This window comes from Heterodontus francisci, unplaced genomic scaffold (assembly GCF_036365525.1).
Source record: "Heterodontus francisci isolate sHetFra1 unplaced genomic scaffold, sHetFra1.hap1 HAP1_SCAFFOLD_772, whole genome shotgun sequence".
Lineage (NCBI taxonomy): Eukaryota > Metazoa > Chordata > Chondrichthyes > Heterodontiformes > Heterodontidae > Heterodontus > Heterodontus francisci.
Window position 1 is genome coordinate 202,338 of NW_027141483.1, and position 19,508 is coordinate 221,845.

At 57.6% G+C, this 19,508-nt stretch overlaps 1 protein-coding gene across 3 annotated transcripts in view; it reads right to left on the minus strand.

Annotated features, from left to right (window-relative positions):
* Positions 1-217: 217 nt before the first annotated feature.
* Positions 218-19,508, minus strand: part of LOC137363821 (gamma-enolase) — a 20,811-nt gene continuing 1,520 nt past the window's right edge. For 2 of the 3 annotated variants that reach the window (XM_068027380.1, XM_068027381.1), the window contains exons 2-12: positions 16,329-16,426; positions 15,177-15,272; positions 14,575-14,633; positions 14,003-14,072; positions 13,589-13,722; positions 12,756-12,978; positions 12,274-12,471; positions 11,941-12,142; positions 10,975-11,083; positions 10,161-10,219; positions 218-692 (exon numbers count right to left, since the gene is read on the minus strand). In XM_068027380.1, coding sequence (XP_067883481.1) covers positions 623-692; positions 10,161-10,219; positions 10,975-11,083; positions 11,941-12,142; positions 12,274-12,471; positions 12,756-12,978; positions 13,589-13,722; positions 14,003-14,072; positions 14,575-14,633; positions 15,177-15,272; positions 16,329-16,413 — 1,305 coding nt within the window. In that variant the 5' untranslated portion in view covers positions 16,414-16,426 and the 3' untranslated portion in view covers positions 218-622. The remainder of the gene's footprint in view (positions 693-10,160; positions 10,220-10,974; positions 11,084-11,940; positions 12,143-12,273; positions 12,472-12,755; positions 12,979-13,588; positions 13,723-14,002; positions 14,073-14,574; positions 14,634-15,176; positions 15,273-16,328; positions 16,427-19,508) is intronic. The other variant, XM_068027382.1, reaches the window with a different exon arrangement.

Sequence of the window (19,508 nt, forward strand, 5' to 3'; positions counted from 1 at the left end):
GCCTGGGACACAGCTCTCCCTCAGTACTGACCACCTCGCCCCGACAGCGCAGCGCTCCCCCTCGGCTCTGGCCCGCCGCCCCCCCCCCCCCCCCCCCCACTGAAAGCGCGGCGCTCCCTCGGCACTGACCCTCCGAGAGTGCGCCGTGCTTGGAGCCAGGGATAACCAGAGGAACAGAAACGCCAAGAGGCGATGAAGAGAAGCACACTGATGGGTGGATTGACTTTATTTGAGTGACATTCACGATCAAGCAGTCAGTTTTGTTTCTTCGGTTCTCTAGGCCTCAGGCCTAGTCAAGGCTTACACAATTATCGTCTTTTTTTATAGATATATATATTGATATATTTTTTTTATTCAGATAAATAATCTCTATACATCTAAACTCCACAGCAGTATTGGCATCATTTGAACTAAAACGTGCACCTAACAGACGAATGAGAGAGGGAACAAGCAGAGATGACAAGTCGAAAGATGTCAAGCCCATACCATTCAAGATGGCGGCTCGAATGGGACTCTGGAGAGCCCGGTGGCTGGGGTGGGAGGAGTGCGAGGGCAGGGGGGGGGGGGGGGGTGGGGAAGCGGGGAGGAGTGCGGGAGGGGGGAGTGACGGGGAACGGCGGCTTCACATCACGCTCGGATTCCGGAAGTTGTGTCCAGCGAAACGGGCTTGGTCTCCCAACTCCTCTTCGATCCTGCAGGAGGGAGGGAGGGGAGAGGGAGAGGGACCCAGAGGAGGGTCAGTCTGAGCACAGAGACACCGCCTCCCTACATCCCTCAGTCCCATCTCCGTCCATCCCTCACTCCCACCGTCTCCCCATATCCCTCACTCCCACCATCGCCCCATATCCCTCACTCCCACCATCTACATTTCCCTCACTCCCACCATCAACCCATATCCCTCACTCCCACCGTCTCCCCATATCCCTCACTCCCACCATCTCCCCATATCCCTCACTCCCACCGTCTCCCCATATCCCTCACTCCCGCCGTCTCCCCATATCCCTCACTCCCGCCATCTCCCCATATCCCTCACTCTCACCGTCTCCCCATATCCCTCACTCCCACCGTCTCCCCATATCCCTCACTCCCGCCATCTCCCCATATCCCTCACTCCCGCCATCTCCCCATATCCCTCACTCCCACCTTCTCCCCATATCCCACACTCCAACCGTCTCCCCATATCCCTCACTCCCGCCATCGCCCCATATCCCTCACTCCAACCGTCTCCCCATATCCCTCACTCCCACCATCCCCCCATATCCCTCACTCCCACCATCACCCCATATCCCTCACTCCCACCATCACCCCATATCCCTCACTCCCACCATCCCCCCATATCCCTCACTCCCACCATCACCCCATATCCCTCACTCCCACCATCACCCCATATCACTCACTCCCACCTTCTACCCATATCCCTCAGTCCCAGTGTCTCCCCATATCCCTCACTCCCAGCCGCTCCCCATATCCCTCACTCCCAGCCTCTTCCCAGATCCCTCACTCCCACCTTCTCCCCATATCCCTCACTCGCACCTTCTCCCGATATCCCTCACTCCCACTGTCTCCCCATATCCCTCACTCCCACCGCCTCCCCATATCCCTCACTCCCACCTTCACCCCATATCCCTCACTCCCACCGTCTCCCCATATCCCTCACTCCCACCTTCTCCCCATATCCCTCACTCCCACCTTCTCCCCATATCCCTCACTCCCAGCCTCTCCCCATATCCCTCACTCCCAGCCTCTCCCCATATCCCTCACTCCCAGCCTCTCCCCATATCCCTCACTCCCACCTTCTCCCCATATCCCTCACTCCCAGCTTCTCCCCATATCCCTCACTCCCACCATCTCCCCACATCCCTCACTCGCGCCATCTCCCCAAATCCCTCACTCCCACTGTTACTCCATATCCCTCACTCACGCCCTCTCTGCCATTTCCCTCACTCCCACCTTCTCCCCATATCCCTCACTCACGCCCTCTCTGCCATTTCCCTCACTCCCACGTTCTCTCCATATCCCTCACTCCCACTATTTCCCCAAATCCATCACTACCACTGTCTCCCCATATCCCTCACTCCTGCCATCTCCTCATATCGCTCACTCCCGCCATCTCCCCAAATCCCTCACTTCCGCCATCTCCCAATATCCCTCACTCCCACCTTCTCCCCCTATCCCTCACTCCCACCATCTCCCCATATCCCTCACTCCCCACCGTCTTCCCCATCCATCACTAGCACTGTCTCCCCATATCCCTCACTCCCGCCATCTCCCCATTTCCCTCACTTTCACCATCTCCTCATATCCTTCACTCACACCCTCTCCCCATTTCCCTCACTCCAACCTTCTCTCCATATCCCTCACTCCCACTATTTCCCCAAATCCCTCACTCCCACTTACTCTCCATGTCCCTCACTCCCACCTTCTCCCCATATCCCACAATCCCACTGTCTCCCAATATCCCTCACTCCCAGCTTCACCACATATCTCTCACTCTCACCTTCTCCCCATATCCCTCACTCCCAGCCTCTCCCAATATCCATCACTCCCAGCTTCACCACATATCTCTCACTCTCACCTTCTCCCCATATCCCTCACTTTCACCTTCTCCCCATATCCCTCACTCCCACCATCGCCCCATATCCCTCACTCGCACCTTCTCCCCATATCCCTCACTTCCACCTTCTCCCCATATCCCTCACGCCCGCCGTCTCTCCATATACCTCACTCCCATTTCCCCATATCCCTCACACCAGCCGTCTCCCCTATCCCTCACTCCCACCGTCTCCCCATATCCCTCACTCCCACTTACTCCCCATATCCCTCAATCTCACCTACTCTCCATATCCCTCACTCCCACCATCTCCCCATGTCCCTCACTCTCACCTTCTCACCATCTCCCCATATCCCACACTCCCACTGTCTCCCAATATCCCTCAGTCCCAGCTTCACCACATATCTCTCACTCTCACCTTCTCCCCATATTTCTCACACCCACTTTTTCCCCATATCCCTCACTCCCACCGTCTCCCCATATCCCTCACTCCCACTTTCTCCCCATATCTCTCACTCTCACCTTCTCCCCATATTTCTCACACCCACTTTTTCCCCATATCCCTCACTCCCACCGTCTCCCCATATCCCTCACTCCCACTTTCTCCCCATATCCCTCAATCTCACCTACTCTCCATATCTCTCACTCCCACCATCTTCCCATGTCCCTCACACTCACCTTCTCACCATCTCCCCATATTTCTCACACCCACTTTTTCCCCATATCCCTCACTCCCACCGTCTCCCCATATCCCACACTCCCACTGTCTCCCAATATCCCTCACTCCCAGCTTCACCACATATCTCTCAATCCCGCCGTCTCCCCCTATCCCTCACTCCCACCTTCTCCCCATTTCCTGCTCCCAACTTCTCCCCATATCCCTCACTCCCACCGTCTCCCCATAACCCTCACTGCCACCATCGACATATCCCTCACTCCCACCCTCGCCCCATATCCCTCACACCCACCATCGTCCCATATCCCTCGCTCGCACCATCGCCATATGTCCCTCACTCCCACCTTCACTCCATATCCCTCAATCCCACCCTCTCCCCATATCCCTCACTCCCACCGGCTCCCCATAACCCTCACTCCCACCTTCACCCCATATCCCTCACTCCCACCTTCACCCCATATCCCTCACTCCCACCGTCTCCCCATATCCCTCACTCCCACCTTCTCCCCATATCCCTCACTCCCAGCTTCTCCCCATATCCCTCACTCCCAGCCTCTCCCCATATCCCTCACTCCCACCTTCTCCCCATATCCCTCACTCCCAGCTTCTCCCCATATCCCTCACTCCCACCATCTCCCCATATCCCTCACTCGCACCATCTCCCCAAATCCCTCACTCCCACTGTTAATCCATATCCCTCACTCACGCCCTCTCTGCCATTTCCCTCACTCCCACCATCTCCCCCTATCCCTCATTCCCACCATCTCCCCATATCCCTCACTCCCCTCCGTCTTCCCCATCCATCACTAGCGCTGTCTCCCCATATCCCTCACTCCCACCATCTCCCCATTTCCCTCACTCTCACCATCTCCTCATATCCTTCACTCACACCCTCTCCCCATTTCCCTCACTCCAACCTTCTCTCCATATCCCTCACTCCCACTATTTCCCCAAATCCCTCACTCCCACTTACTCTCCATGTCCCTCACTCCCACCTTCTCCCCATATCCCACAATCCCACTGTCTCCGAATATCCCTCACTCCCAGCTTCACCACATATCTCTCACTCTCACCTTCTCCCCATATCCCTCATTCCCACCATCGCCCCATATCCCTCACTCGCACCTTCTCCCCATATCCCTCACTTCCACCTTCTCCCCATATCCCTCACGCCCGCCGTCTCTTCATATACCTCACTCCCATTTCCCCATATCCCTCACTCCAGCCGTCTCCCCGATCTCTCACTCCCACCGTCTCCCCATATCCCTCACTCCCACTTACTCCCCATATCCCTCAATCTCACCTACTCTCCATATCCCTCACTCCCACCATCTCCCCATGTCCCTCACTCCCACCATCTCCCCATGTCCCTCACTCTCACCTTCTCCCCATATCCCACACTCCCACTGTCTCCCAATATCCCTCACTCCCAGCTTCACCACATATCCCTCACTCTCACCTTCTCCCCATATTTCTCACACCCACTTTTTCCCCATATCCCTCACTCCCACCGTCTCCCCATATCCCTCACTCCCACTTTCTCCCCATATCCCTCAATCTCACCTACTCTCCATATCCCTCACTCCCACCATCTCCCCATGTCCCTCACTCTCACCTTCTCACCATCTCCCCATATTTCTCACACCCACTTTTTCCCCATATCCCTCACTCCCACCGTCTCCCCATATCCCACACTCCCACTGTCTCCCAATATCCCTCACTCCCAGCTTCACCACATATATCTCAATCCCGCCGTCTCCCCCTATCCCTCACTCTCACCTTCTCCTCATTTCCTGCTACCAACTTCTCCCCATATCCCTCACTCCCACCGTCTCCCCATAACCCTCACTGCCACCATCGACATTTCCCTCACTCCCACCCTCGCCCCATATCCCTCACTCCCACCATCGTCCCATATCCCTCGCTCGCACCATCGCCATATGTTCCTCACTCCCACTTTCACCCCATATCCCTCTCTCCCACCGGCTCCCCATAACCCTCACTCCCACCTTCACCCCATATCCCTCACTCCCACCTTCACCCCATATCCCTCACTCCCACCTTCTCCCCCTATCCCTCACTCCTACCTTCTCCCCATATCCCTCACTCACGCCCTCTCTGCCATTTCCCTCACTCCCACCTTCTCTCCATATCCCTCACTCCCACTATTTCCCCAAATCCCTCACGACCACTGTTTCCCCAGATCCCTCACTCCCACCTTCTGCCCATATCCCTCACTCCCACCTTCTGCCCATATCCCTCACTCCCAGCCTCTCCACATATCCCTCACACCCACCGTCTCGCCATATCCCTCACTCCCATCTGCTCCCCATATCCCTCACTCCCACCATCTGCCTCCATCCCTCACTCCCACCATCTCCCCAAATCCCTCACTCCCATCTACTCTCCATATCCCTCACTCCCACCGTCTCCCATGTCCCTCACTCTCACCTTCTCCCCATATCCCTCATTCTCACCATCTCCCCATATCCCTCACACCCACTTTCTCCCCATATCGCTCACTCCCACCTTCTCCCCATATCTCTCACTCCCACCATCGCCCCATAACCCTCACTCCTACCGTCTCCCCATATCCCTCACTCCCACCATCTCCCCATATCCCTCACTCCCACCTTCTCCCCATATCCCTCACTCCCACCGTCTCCCCATATCCCTCTCTCATAACCTTCTGCCCATATCCCTCACTCCCACCATCTCCCCATATCCCTCACTCCCACCTTCTCCCTACATCCCTCACTCCCACCATCTCCCCATATCCCTCACTCCCACTGTCTCCCCAAATCCCTCACTCCCAACTTCTCCCCATATCACTCACTCCCACCGTCTCCCCATATCCCTCTCTCCCACCTTCTCCCCATATCCCTCACTCCCCCTGTCTCCCCATATCCCTCACTCCCACCTACTCTCCATATCCCTCACTCCCACCATCTCCCCATAACCCTCACTCCCACCGTCTCGCCATATCCCTCACTCCCACCTTCTCCCCATATCCCTCACTCCCACCTTCTCCCTACATCCCTCACTCCCACCATCTCCCCATATCCCTCACTTCCACCATCTCCCCATATCCCTCACTCCCGCCGTCTCTCCATATCCCTCACTCCCACCATCTCCCCATATCCCTCACTCCCACCTTCTCCCCATATCCCTCACTCCCACCGTCTCGCCATATCCCTCACTCCCACCTTCTCCCCATATCCCTCACTCCCACCTTCTCCCCATATCCCTCACTCCCAAATTCTCCCTACATCCCTCACTCCCACCATCTCCCCATATCCCTCACTCCCACCATCTCCCCATATCCCTCACTCCCACCTTCTCCCCATATCCCTCACTCCCACCTTCTCCCCATATCCCTCACTCCCACCTTCTCCCCATATCCCTCACTCCCACCTTCTCCCTACATCCCTCACTCCCACCATCTCCCCATATCCCTCACTCCCACCATCTCCCCATATCCCTCACTCCCGCCGTCTCTCCATATCCCTCTCTCATAACCTTCTGCCCATATCCCTCACTCCCACCATCTCCCCATATCCCTCACTCCCACTGTCTCCCCAAATCCCTCTCTCCCACCTTCTCCCCATATCCCTCACTCCCCCGTCTCCCCATATCCCTCACTCCCACCTACTCTCCATATCCCTCACTCCCACCATCTCCCCATAACCCTCACTCCCATCGTCTCGCCATATCCCTCACTCCCACCTTCTCCCCATATCCCTCACTCCCACCTTCTCCCTACATCCCTCATTCTCCCCATCTCCCCATATCCCTCACACCCACTTTCTCCCCATATCCCTCTCTCATAACCTTCTGCCCATATCCCTCACTCCCACCATCTCCCCATATCCCTCACTCCCACTGTCTCCCCAAATCCCTCACTCCCAACTTCTCCCCATATCACTCACTCCCACCGTCTCCCCATATCCCTCTCTCCCACCTTCTCCCCATATCCCTCACTCCCCCGTCTCCCCATATCCCTCACTCCCCCCGTCTCCCCATATCCCTCACTCCCCCCGTCTCCCCATATCCCTCACTCCCCCCGTCTCCCCATATCCCTCACTCCCACCATCTCCCCATATCCCTCACTCCCACCTTCTCCCTACATCCCTCACTCCCACCTTCTCCCCATATCCCTCACTCCCACTGTCTCCCCAAATCCCTCACTCCCAACTTCTCCCCATATCACTCACTCCCACCGTCTCCCCATATCCCTCTCTCCCACCTTCTCCCCATATCCCTCACTCCCCCTGTCTCCCCATATCCCTCACTCCCACCTACTCTCCATATCCCTCACTCCCACCATCTCCCCATAACCCTCACTCTCACCGTCTCGCCATATCCCTCACTCCCACCTTCTCCCCATATCCCTCACTCCCACCTTCTCCCTACATCCCTCACTCCCACCTTCTCCCTACATCCCTCACTCCCACCTTCTCCCTACATCCCTCACTCCCACCTTCTCCCTACATCCCTCACTCCCACCATCTCCCCATATCCCTCACTCCCACCATCTCCCCATATCCCTCACTCCCGCCGTCTCTCCATATCCCTCACTCCCACCATCTCCCCATATCCCTCACTCCCACCTTCTCCCCATATCCCTCACTCCCACCTTCTCCCCATATCCCTCTCTCATAACCTTCTGCCCATATCCCTCACTCCCACCATCTCCCCATATCCCTCACTCCCACTGTCTCCCCAAATCCCTCACTCCCAACTTCTCCCCATATCACTCACTCCCACCGTCTCCCCATATCCCTCTCTCCCACCTTCTCCCCATATCCCTCACTCCCCCCGTCTCCCCATATCCCTCACTCCCACCTACTCTCCATATCCCTCACTCCCACCATCTCCCCATAACCCTCACTCCCATCGTCTCCCCATATCCCTCACTCCCCCCGTCTCCCCATATCTCTCACTCCCACCATCTCCCCATATCCCTCACTCCCACCTTCTCCCTACATCCCTCACTCCCACCTTCTCCCCATATCCCTCACTCCCACTGTCTCCCCAAATCCCTCACTCCCAACTTCTCCCCATATCACTCACTCCCACCGTCTCCCCATATACCTCTCTCCCACCTTCTCCCCATATCCCTCACTCCCCCTGTCTCCCCATATCCCTCACTCCCACCTACTCTCCATATCCCTCACTCCCACCATCTCCCCATAACCCTCACTCCCACCGTCTCGCCATATCCCTCACTCCCACCTTCTCCCCATATCCCTCACTCCCACCTTCTCCCTACATCCCTCACTCCCACCTTCTCCCTACATCCCTAACTCCCACCATCTCCCCATATCCCTCACTCCCACAATCTCCCCATATCCCTCACTCCCGCCGTCTCTCCATATCCCTCACTCCCACCATCTCCCCATATCCCTCACTCCCACCATCTCACCATATCCCTCACTCCCACCTTCTCCCCATATCCCTCACTCCCACCATCTCCCCATATCCCTCTCTCATAACCTTCTGCCCATATCCCTCACTCCCACCATCTCCCCATATCCCTCACTCCCACTGTCTCCCCAAATCCCTCACTCCCAACTTCTCCCCATATCACTCACTCCCACCGTCTCCCCATATCCCTCTCTCCCACCTTCTCCCCATATCCCTCACTCCCCCCGTCTCCCCATATCCCTCACTCCCACCTACTCTCCATATCCCTCACTCCCACCATCTCCCCATAACCCTCACTCCCATCGTCTCGCCATATCCCTCACTCCCACCTTCTCCCCATATCCCTCACTCCCACCTTCTCCCTACATCCCTCACTCCCACCATCTCCCCATATCCCTCACTCCCACCATCTCCCCATATCCCTCATTCACGCCCTCTCTGCCATTTCCCTCTCTCCCACCTTCTCCCCATATCCCTCACTCCCCCCGTCTCCCCATATCCCTCACTCCCACCTACTCTCCATATCCCTCACTCCCACCATCTGCCCATAACCCTCACTCCCATCGTCTCGCCATATCCCTCACTCCCACCTTCTCCCCATATCCCTCACTCCCACCATCTCCCCATATCCCTCATTCACGCCCTCTCTGCCATTTCCCTCACTCCCACCATCTCCCCATATCCCTCATTCACGCCCTCTCTGCCATTTCCCTCACTCCCACCTTCTCTCCATATCCCTCACTCCCACTATTTCCCCAAATCCCTCACTACCACTGTTTCCACATATCCCTCACTCCCACTGTCTCCCCATATCCCTCACTCCCGCTATCTCCCCATATCCCTCAGTTCCGCCATCTCCCCATATCCCTCACTCCCACCGACTCCCCATATCCCTCACTCCCACCGACTCCCCATATCCCTCACTCCCGCCGTCTCTCCCTATCCCTCACTCCCACTGTCTCCCCATATCCCTCACTCCCACCATCTGCCCCATTCCTCACTCCCACTGTCTCCTCAAGTCCCTTAATCTCACCTTCTCCCCATATCCCTCACTCCCGCCGTCTCCCCATATCCCTCACTCCCGCCATCTCCCCATATCCTGCCGTCTCCCCTATCCCTCAGTCCCACTGTCTCCCCATATTTCTCACTCCCACCTTCTCCCCATATCCCTTACTCCCAACATCTGCCCCTTCCCTCACTCCCACTGTCTCCCCATATCTCTTACTCTCACCTTCTCCCCATATCCCTCACTCCCGCCGTCTCCCCATATCCCTCACTCCCGCCGTCTCCCCATATCCCTCACTCCCGCCGTCTCCCCATATCCCTCACTCCTGCCGTTTCCCCAAATCCCTCACTCCCACTCTCTCCCCATATCCCTCACTCCCCACCTCCCCATATCCCTCACTCCCACCCTCTTAACACCTCCCCCACTCCCACCATCTCCCCATATCCCTCACTCCCACCATGTCCCCATATCCCCCACTCACTGCTCTCTCTGAACCTTACCTCAGCATCTGATTATACTTGGCCAATCTCTCAGACCTGCAGGGGGCACCAGTCTTGATCTGAAAGAGAGTACAAAAGGTTACACAATGAGACAGTTCGATATCAAATTCGGTCTCGGAAGCTACCCCTCTCACACTCCTGCATCTGTGGAGGTCCATCTAACCCCTCTCTCTCCCTTACACTCCTGTATCTGGGGAGGTCCCTCTCACCCCCTCTCTCTCATACACTCCTGTATCTGGGGAGGTCCCTCTAACCCCTCTCTCACACTCCTGTATCTGGGGAGGTCCCTCTAACCCCTCTCTCTCTCTCACACTCCTGCATCTGTGGAGGTCCCTCTAACCCCTCTCTCTCCCTCACACTCCTGTATCTGGGGAGGTCCCTCTCACCCCCTCTCTCTCATACACTCCTGTATCTGGGGAGGTCCCTCTCACCCCCTCTCTCTCACACACTCCTGTATCTGGGGAGGTCCCTCTAACCCCTCTCTCTCTCTCACACTCCTGCATCTGTGGAGGTCCCTCTAACCCCTCTCTCTCCCTCACACTCCTGTATCTGGGGAGGTCCCTCTCACCCCCTCTCTCTCATACACTCCTGTATCTGGGGAGGTCCCTCTAACCCCTCTCGCTCTCTCACACTCCTGTATCCGGGAAGGTCCCTCTAACCCCTCTCTCACACTCCTGTCTCTGGGGAGGTCCCTCTAACCCCCTCCCTCCCACACCCCTGGGTTAAATCCAGTTCCAAACTGAGTAGGAGACTGATGTTTGAACTGAGACACATCCTGCTCACCAAGCCTCCCTCCCTGCCCTGGGCCCCGTACCTGTCCCGTGCACAGTCCAACCACGAGATCAGCAATAAACGTGTCCTCAGTCTCCCCGGATCTGTGACTGACCATCACTCCCCATCCATTCGTCTGGGCCAACTTACAGCTGGTGGAAGGAGAGAGGCAAAATGCATGATAACTCATCCAGGTTGATGGAGTATGAAGTTGGGGGGGGAAGTGGGGGTGGTTGCATTGTCAAGCTAATGTAGAGGGAGCTCTCTATTGTACCTGTCCGGCAGCTGAGGCTCCTCGCCCTCTGCCCAGACCCCGCCGACACTGCCCAGACCCCTTCCCCTCTGCCCAGAACCTTCCCCCTCTGCCCAGAACCTTCCCCCTCTGCCCAGACCCCGCCACCTCTGCCCAGACCTGTCCCCCTATGCCCAAAACCCTCCCCCTTTTCCCAGAACCCTCCCCCTGCCCAAATCCCTCCCCGTTAACCTTGACCCCACCTCCACAACTGACGGGCCCCTCCCCTCGTCACAGTGCTCACCCCTCCACCTTGACCCCCTCCTTCCCCCACCTCACCGTTCCAGCCCCCTCTTCACAGAGAACACCCCCCTCCCTTCCAGCCGCTCCTCCAACGGCACAAAACACCACCCCTCCTCACCAGCCCCTCCCACTCTTTGTAGACCTCGCCCCCCCACCTTGACCCTCCTCCTCCCCCACCCTACGGTCCCCTCCCCCTCTACCAGCCCCGTCCCTCCACTGTAGCCCCGCCCCACCATTACAAGTCCTGCCCCCTGCGCCGTAGCTCCTCCTCCCTCATCACGAGTCCCCGCCCCTGCTCATCAGCCCCGCCCACCTCTTCACAGACCCCGCCCCCTCTGCCCTAACCCCTCCTCCGTCATCACGGGTCCCCGCCCCCGCTCACCGGCGCCGCTCACCTCTTCACAGACCCCGCCCCCTTCCACCGTAGCCCCTCCCCCCCCCCCGGCGGGATGGCCCCTCTCCCGGCTCACTCACGCCTGGATGGACTCGGTGACGGAGCCGATCTGGTTGACCTTCAGCAGCAGACAGTTGCAGGCGCCCTCCTCCACCGCCCGCTCGATGCGCCGGGGGTTGGTGACGGTCAGGTCGTCGCCGACCACCTGGATGCCCCCGGCGGCCGTGAACTTTGACCAGGCCGCCCAGTCGTCCTGGTCAAAGGGGTCCTCGATTGACACCACTTAAGAGATAGAGAGAGAGAGAGAGAAAAATAAACACCCGCCTTCCCATCTCCCCAGCGATCGGGCCTACTCCGGAACAGGCCCGAAACAAAGCCTGAGGCCTTTCCCCGCGCCCCCACCCCGCCTTTACCTGGGTAATCTCGGACAAAAGTCCGGTACAGCTCAGCCAGCTGGTCGGGCGAGATGTAGCGGCTGGGGTCATCGGGCGACTTGAAGTCCAGGTCGTAGCGGCCGGCCTTGTAGAACTCCGAGGCGGCCACGTCCATTCCCACCACCACCTTGTCCGTGTAGCCGGCCTTGGCGACGGCGCTGTTGAGGAGGTCCAGGGCTGGACGGGTTGGCGGGAAGAGAGAGAGAGAGAGGGCGCAGTGGTGAATGACAAGGCAATGTGGCTCCCTGGGGGTCAGGGGTCGCACGGGACTTCGGGGGTGGGGTGCAACGGAGAGGCGACGGGGTGGTGACGGGGTCGGAGGGAGCGGCTGCCAGGGGCGGTGCGGGTGGCGGTCGGGGGTCAAAGTTCAGGGGGAGTCACCAAGACAGGGGCCAAATTCGAACGCAGGCCGGGAATGGAGGCTGGGCTTTTCCCGCCGCGCGGCTGCTCCCCTTCCTCACCTTCGGAGTTCTCCAGTATGTTGGGGGCAAAGCCCCCCTCGTCCCCCACATTGGTGGCGTCCTGTCCATACTTGGCCTTGATGACGCCCTTCAGGGTGTGGTAGACTTCAGCGCCAATGCGCAGGGCGTCCCGAAAACTCTCAGCCCCCACGGGCAGGATCATGAACTCTTGCATGGCCAGCTTGTTGCCAGCGTGGGAGCCTCCGTTGATCACGTTGAATGCCTGGAGGAGAGGGGAAAGTTAAACGGAGGCCATGTCAATCAGTTCCGAACCGTTCCCATCCCACGCCCCCAGCACACGGGGGGTTAGATACAGAGTAAAGCTCCCTCTACACTGTCCCCCAACAAACACTCCCAGGGCAGGCACAGCACGGGGTTGGCTGCTGCCTGATTGGATTGCTGAGCACTGGTTGCAGCAACGAGGTTCAGCTGACAGCGCTGTCCCCCATCAAACACTCCCAGGACAGGTACAGTACGGGGGTTAGATACAGAGTAAAGCTCCCTCTACACTGTCCCCCAACAAACACTCCCAGGTCAGGCACAGCACGGGGTTGGCTGCTGCCTGATTGGATTGCTGAGCACTGGTTGCAGCAACGAGGTTCAGCTGACAGCGCTGTCCCCCATCAAACACTCCCCAGGACAGGTACAGCACAGGGGGGGTTAGATACAGACTAAAGTTCGCTCCACACTGCCTGCGTTGCAATGGACGATCGCTCTTCGGGAGGAGCTGCCCGCCGGCTGTGGGGGCATTTTGGGACGTCCTGGATGGGCCCGACCCCAAGCCTGGACTTTTCCTACTCGCTGTGAGGTGGCGGGGGGGCGGGGAGACTTACCGGGACAGGCAGAATGACCTCCGCGTTCCCGGCCAGGTCGGCGATGTGGCGGTACAGGGGGACTCCTTTCTCCGCCGCGCCGGCTTTGCAGACGGCCAACGAGACTCCAAGGATGGCGTTGGCTCCGAATTTGGCTGCGGCAGGAGTGAGAGAGAAAGAGAGAGAAAGAGAACGGAAACGCAAGGGTCAACAGGCGGCTGAGGGGTCGGCCTCGGAGGTCGGACGATGATCTTTCACCTTTCCCCCCCAGGGAGAGGGAGAGGCGGTGGGCAAGTGAGGGGGGGGGGGGGGACAAGGGGGAATGGAGAGAGAGGACGAGGGAGGTTGGAGGGAGGGAATGAGGCGGGATGGGGCGGGGATGAGGGGTATAGGGAGAGGGGACGAGGGAGGTTGATGACGCGACAGGTGACTCACATTTGTTCTCAGTGCCGTCCAGGTTGAGCATCACCTGATCGATCTTCTCCTGCTCCGTGACATTGAGATTCTGCAGAAACACAGAGAGAGAGAGTGAGAGAGAGAGACAGAGAGAGAGTGAGACAGAGAGAGAGAGAGACAGAGAGAGAGAGAGAGTGAGACAGAGAGAGAGACAGAGAGAGAGAGAGAGAGAGAGACAGAGAGAGAGAGAGACAGAGAAAGAGAGAGACAGAGAGAGAGAGACAGAGAGAAAGAGAGAGAGACAGACAGATAGAGAGAGACACAGAGAGAGGGAAAGACAGAGAGAAAGAGAGAGAGACAGAGAAAAAGTGAGACAGAGAGAGAGAGAGAGAGTGTCAGAGTGAACGGTAGCAGCGTCCAACTCACCCCACCTCTCCTCCTCTCTATCTTTCATCTCTGTCTCTCTCTCTGTCTCTCTCTACCCGCTTTCTTGCCCTCCCTCTCTCTCTGTCTCCCTTCCCGTCTTTCTGTCTCCCCTTCTCCCCATCGCTCTTCCTGCACCCCCTCCCCCTCACCCCCTCTCTCCTTCCCTCTGAAAATTTGATGCTTACCTGACCGATAAGTGCTGGAGCGATCGTGTTGTTAATATGTCCGACAGCCTGGAGGACTCCTGCCGTGAGGAAACAGCAAGAGATTAGAAGAGCTTGGAGGGGGAGCCTGGCCACAGACGGATATGAGGGACAGGCGAGCGACAGCCTGTTCAAAGAGGTTGGTTTTCAGGAGCATCTTAAAGGAGGAAAGAGAGAGGGAAAGAGAGAGAGAGAGAGAGAGGCGGAGAGGTTTAGGGAGGAAATTCCAGAGCTGAGGGCCTGGGTTAACAAAGCCGAGGGGGACGAGGATAGAGAAACAAGGAAGTCACGATAAACCGGCCCGAAACCGTTCGGCCTCAACTACAGTACTGTGTCCAGCTTTGGGTGCTGCACTGTGAGAAGGGCAGTAAATATCTTTTACGCAAGCGAGTGCTTCGGATCTGGAATGCATGGTCTGGGAGCGTAGGGCAGGCAGGGTCAGTCGAGGCGTCCCTTGGGATAACTGCCCGAAGAGTAACAATCTGCTGGGCTCCGGTCTGCTCCGTTGTCTGGGATCGGAGGCGAGCCGTTTCCTGCGCCCCCCACCCCCTTTGCCCCGCAGCCGCCCGCGTCCCGCGGCTCACCTTTTCCCAGGTAGCGGCTCTTGTCATTGTCTCGGAGTTCCAGAGCCTCATAGATACCGGTGGAGGCTCCACTGGGCACAGCAGCTCGGAAGAGGCCTGCAAGGGTGGGGGGGGGGGGTGGTGGAGAGAGAGAGAGAGAGAGAGAAAGAAGATGAATGGAGACCAACAATTAGAGAGAGAGAGACAGACAGAGAGAGAGACGGAGAGAGAGACAGAGAGAGAGAGAGACAGAGAGAAAGAGAAAAACAGAGAGAGAAAAAAGAGAGCGAGAAAGAAAGACAGGGAGAGAAAGAGAGAGACAGAGACAGAGAGAAAGAGTGAAAGCGAGAGTGAGAGAGAGAGACAGAGAGAGTGAGGGAGGGGGAGAGAGAGTGAGTGAGGGAGAGAGAGAGAGAAACAGAGAGAGAGAAAGATAGACAGTGAGGGAGAGATAGACAGAACGAGAGGAACAGAGAGAGAGAGAGAGAGAGCAACAGAGAGAGAAAAAGAGAGACAGAGAGAAAGATAGACAGAGCGAGAGAGAAAAAGAGAGAGCGAGGCAGAGAGAGAGAGAGAAAACGAAAGACAAAGAGTAAAAGCGAGAGACAGAGAGAGAGAAACAGAGACAATGAGAGACAGAGGCCGAGAGAGAGGGAGATAGACAGAGAGAAAGAGGGAGAGAGACAGTGAGAGTGAGGGAGGGAGAGATAGACAGAGAGAGAGACAGACAAAGAGAGTGAGAGACAGAGAGAGAGAGGCATTATACGACCCCTGACCCTGGGGCACTATACGACCCTGACCCTCGGGCTCTGTATGACCCCTGACCCCATGGCTCTGTACAACCCCTGACCGTATGGCTGCCGATCCCTTGATCCTGGGGCTCAGTACCATGCACACCCAGAGGCCCTCAGAGCCCAGGACTGACCTACCAACTCCGACAACCAACCTCCAGCCATCCCTCAGTATGTAGGGTCCCTCAGTCCCGTTCCGAGGTGTCTCGCGCCCCCCACCCCCAACACTTCTCCACCCAGTGGCCGGGGCTGGTGTCCTCTTGCCTCAAGGCTGGATGTGGAAACCCGCGCCCCTCCCCCTCACCGCAAACCCCCAGTCCGACCACTCACCGCTCCCGCGACCACTCTCCGCTCCGCCCTACAACCCCTCTCTCCCAGTTACCTTTGTCAGTCCACAGATCGACCTCCACTGTCGGGTTCCCTCGGGAGTCGAGGATCTCGCGGGCGTGGATCTTGGTGATGGACATGGCAGCTGCTCGACTGTGGAAGGAAGGAATCACCAACGAGGTTCAGAATGGACAAAGAGGCCACCATACCCCCAAGTTCACTCCTCGCCCATTCCCAAGCTTCCCCCCTGGCTGAGGGGGAACTGGGCCTCACTCTCTGGGTATGAGCCCCAGAGCGAGGAGAGTTGGCGAGATATTCGACCTTGGAAGGAGGCATCACCGCTGACTCCTTCCACCCCACCGAGGAGGAACCATGGGACAGAGATCAGGAGCAGGAACCCGGGCTGATTCACCCCACCCCCCCCTCCCTAACCCAGGAAGAGTAAAGTGGGAGGCAATGTGGGAGGGGATAAGGAGAGGGTGGAGGGGTAGGGAGGTGAGAGTTGGGGAGCTGAGGGTGATGGGAGGAGGAGGGGCAAGTGGGCAAGGGGAGTACTGAGGGAGTGCCGCACTGTCGGAGGGTCAGTACTGAGGGAGCACCGCACTGTTGGAGGGTCAGTACTGAGGGAGCGCCGCGCTGTCGGAGAGTCAGTACTGAGGGAATGCCGCGCTGTCGGAGGGTCAGTACTGAGGGAGCGCCGCGCTGTCGGAGGGTCAGTACTGAGGGAGCACCGCACTGTCGGAGGGTCAGTACTGAGGGAGCGCCGCGCTGTCGGGGGGTCAGTACTGAGGGAGTGCCGCGCTGTCGGAGGGTCAGTACTGAGGGAGCGCCGCGCTGTCGGAGGGTCAGTACTGAGGGAGCGTCCCACTGTCAAAGGCGCGGGGGGGCGGAGTTCTCCCCGATGTCCTGAGGCCCAAAATTTACCCCTCGACTGTCAGCAACCGAGAACAAAATGGTGGACCGGGTCAGCAGCACACCGCTGTGTGTGGGCTCTTGCTGTGCGCAAATTAGCTGCCGCGTTCGCCTCGGTCAGAACAGGGCAGTGCGCCTGCAAAGGAGTATCCCGTCGGTCGTGAGTCACAGTGGGCTATCCGGAAGGGGTGACAGGCACTGTGGAAATAGGATGATCCATTTAAGGAGATTTTCTGTGGCATTTCAGCTCCTGACCCACATTCTCTCCTCTGTGGATCTGCTCATTTATGCATCTCACAGCACAGTGTCTGCGACTGTCTCGATGCTTTACCGTTCTTCCCCCCCCCCCACCCTCATTTTCCGTGTCGAAACCCCCCGCCGTTCTCCGTGCGGCTCTGCCCCCTCCTTGCCCTCCCGTTCCCCCCACCCCTCCCTCCTCCCAACTCCAGCTGAATGACCTCAGCTGTAAATCCCTGCAGGACAATCAGCCCTGTCTTGCCGCACCGGGTTTTTAATCCCCCCTCTCCGAGACATTAGCCGCAGGAGGGAGGCGGCTCGGCCTGGGTTCCGCAGTGCTGGGGTAATCCTGTCCCCTCTGCAGTACGCAGCTCGGAAAGGGGGAGGGAGAGAAGGGGACAGAGAGCGTGAGAGAGAGAGAGAGAGATAGAGAGAGGGGGAGACGGGGAGAGAGAGAGACAGAGGGAGAGAGACACACACACACACACAGAGAGTGAACGACGGAAGGAGAGAGATGGAGAGAGAGGGAGATGGAGAGGGAGAGACCGAGAGGAGACAGAGAGTGAGAGAGAGACAGAGACACACACACACACACACACAGAGCGAGAGAGACAGAGAGAGGCAGACCAAGAGAAAGAGAGACAGAGAGACAGAGACAGAGAGACACACACACAGAGCGAGAGAGACAGAGAGAGGCAGACAGAAAGGAAGAGAAAGAGAGACAGAGAGAGAGACAGAGACACACACAGATACAGAGCGAGAGAGACAGAGAGAGGCAGACAGAGAGAAAGAGAGAGAGACAGAGAGAGAGAGAGAGACAGAGAGACAGAGACACACACACAGAGCGAGACAGACAGACAGAGAGAAAGAGACAGAGAGAGAGATAGAAATGGGAGAGAGAGAGAGAGATATAGAGAGGGGAGAGAGAGATATAGAGAGGGGAGAGAGAGAGAGATATAGAGAGGGGAGAGAGACAGAGAGAGAGATAGAGAGGGGCGAGAGACAGAGAGAGAGGGGGGAGAGAGAGACAGAGAGAGAGATAGAGAGGGGAGAGAGACAGATAGAGAGGGGAGAGAGACAGAGAGAGAGATAGAGAGGGGCGAGAGACAGAGAGAGAGGGGGGGTGAGAGAGAGAGAGATAGAGAGGGGCGAGAGACAGAGAGAGAGGGGCGGAGAGAGAGACAGAGAGAGAGATAGAGAGGGGAGAGAGAGAGAGAGATATAGAGAGGGGAGAGAGACAGCGAGAGAGATAGAGAGGGGCGAGAGACAGAGAGAGAGGGGGGGAGAGAGAGACAGAGAGAGGGATAGAGAGGGGAGAGAGAGAGAGAGATATAGAGAGGGGAGAGAGACAGCGAGAGAGATAGAGAGGGGCGAGAGACAGAGAGAGAGAGGGGGGAGAGAGAGACAGAGGGAGAGATAGAGAGGGGAGAGAGACAGAGAGAGAGATAGAGAGGGAAGAGAGACAGAGAGAGAGAGGGGGGAGAGAGAGACAGAGAGAGAGATAGAGAGGGGAGAGAGACAGATAGAGAGGGAAGAGAGACAGAGAGAGAGAGATAGAGAGGGGCGAGAGACAGAGAGAGAGGGGGGGAGAGAGAGACAGAGAGAGAGATAGAGAGGGAAGAGAGACAGAGAGAGAGATAGAGAGGGGAGAGAGACAGAGAGAGAGAGATAGAGAGGGGCGAGAGACAGAGAGAGAGGGGGGAGAGAGAGACAGAGAGAGAGATAGAGAGGGAAGAGAGACAGAGAGAGAGGGAAGAGAGACAGAGAGAGAGCGGGGGGGGGGGGGGCGGGGAGAGAGAGAGAGGGAAAGTGTTAAGAGACAGACAGGGAGGAGGGAAAAGATAGATGGGCCTCTCTGAAACTATCCAGCCAGTCAGAGGGAGCCCGGGCAATATTCCCACTGCATTGCAGCTCATGCAGGATTGAAATAAATAAAAGTGTCAGGCAGACGGTGATCTAGACGGTGACTGCAATCTCCCAGCGGCTGCTGGACCTGACCTTCAGGGTTCCGTGCTGTCCTACCTCCCAGGGGATGTTCCGAAAAAATTGTTCAACGTTTCATAACCTGAGAGAGATTCTAATATTC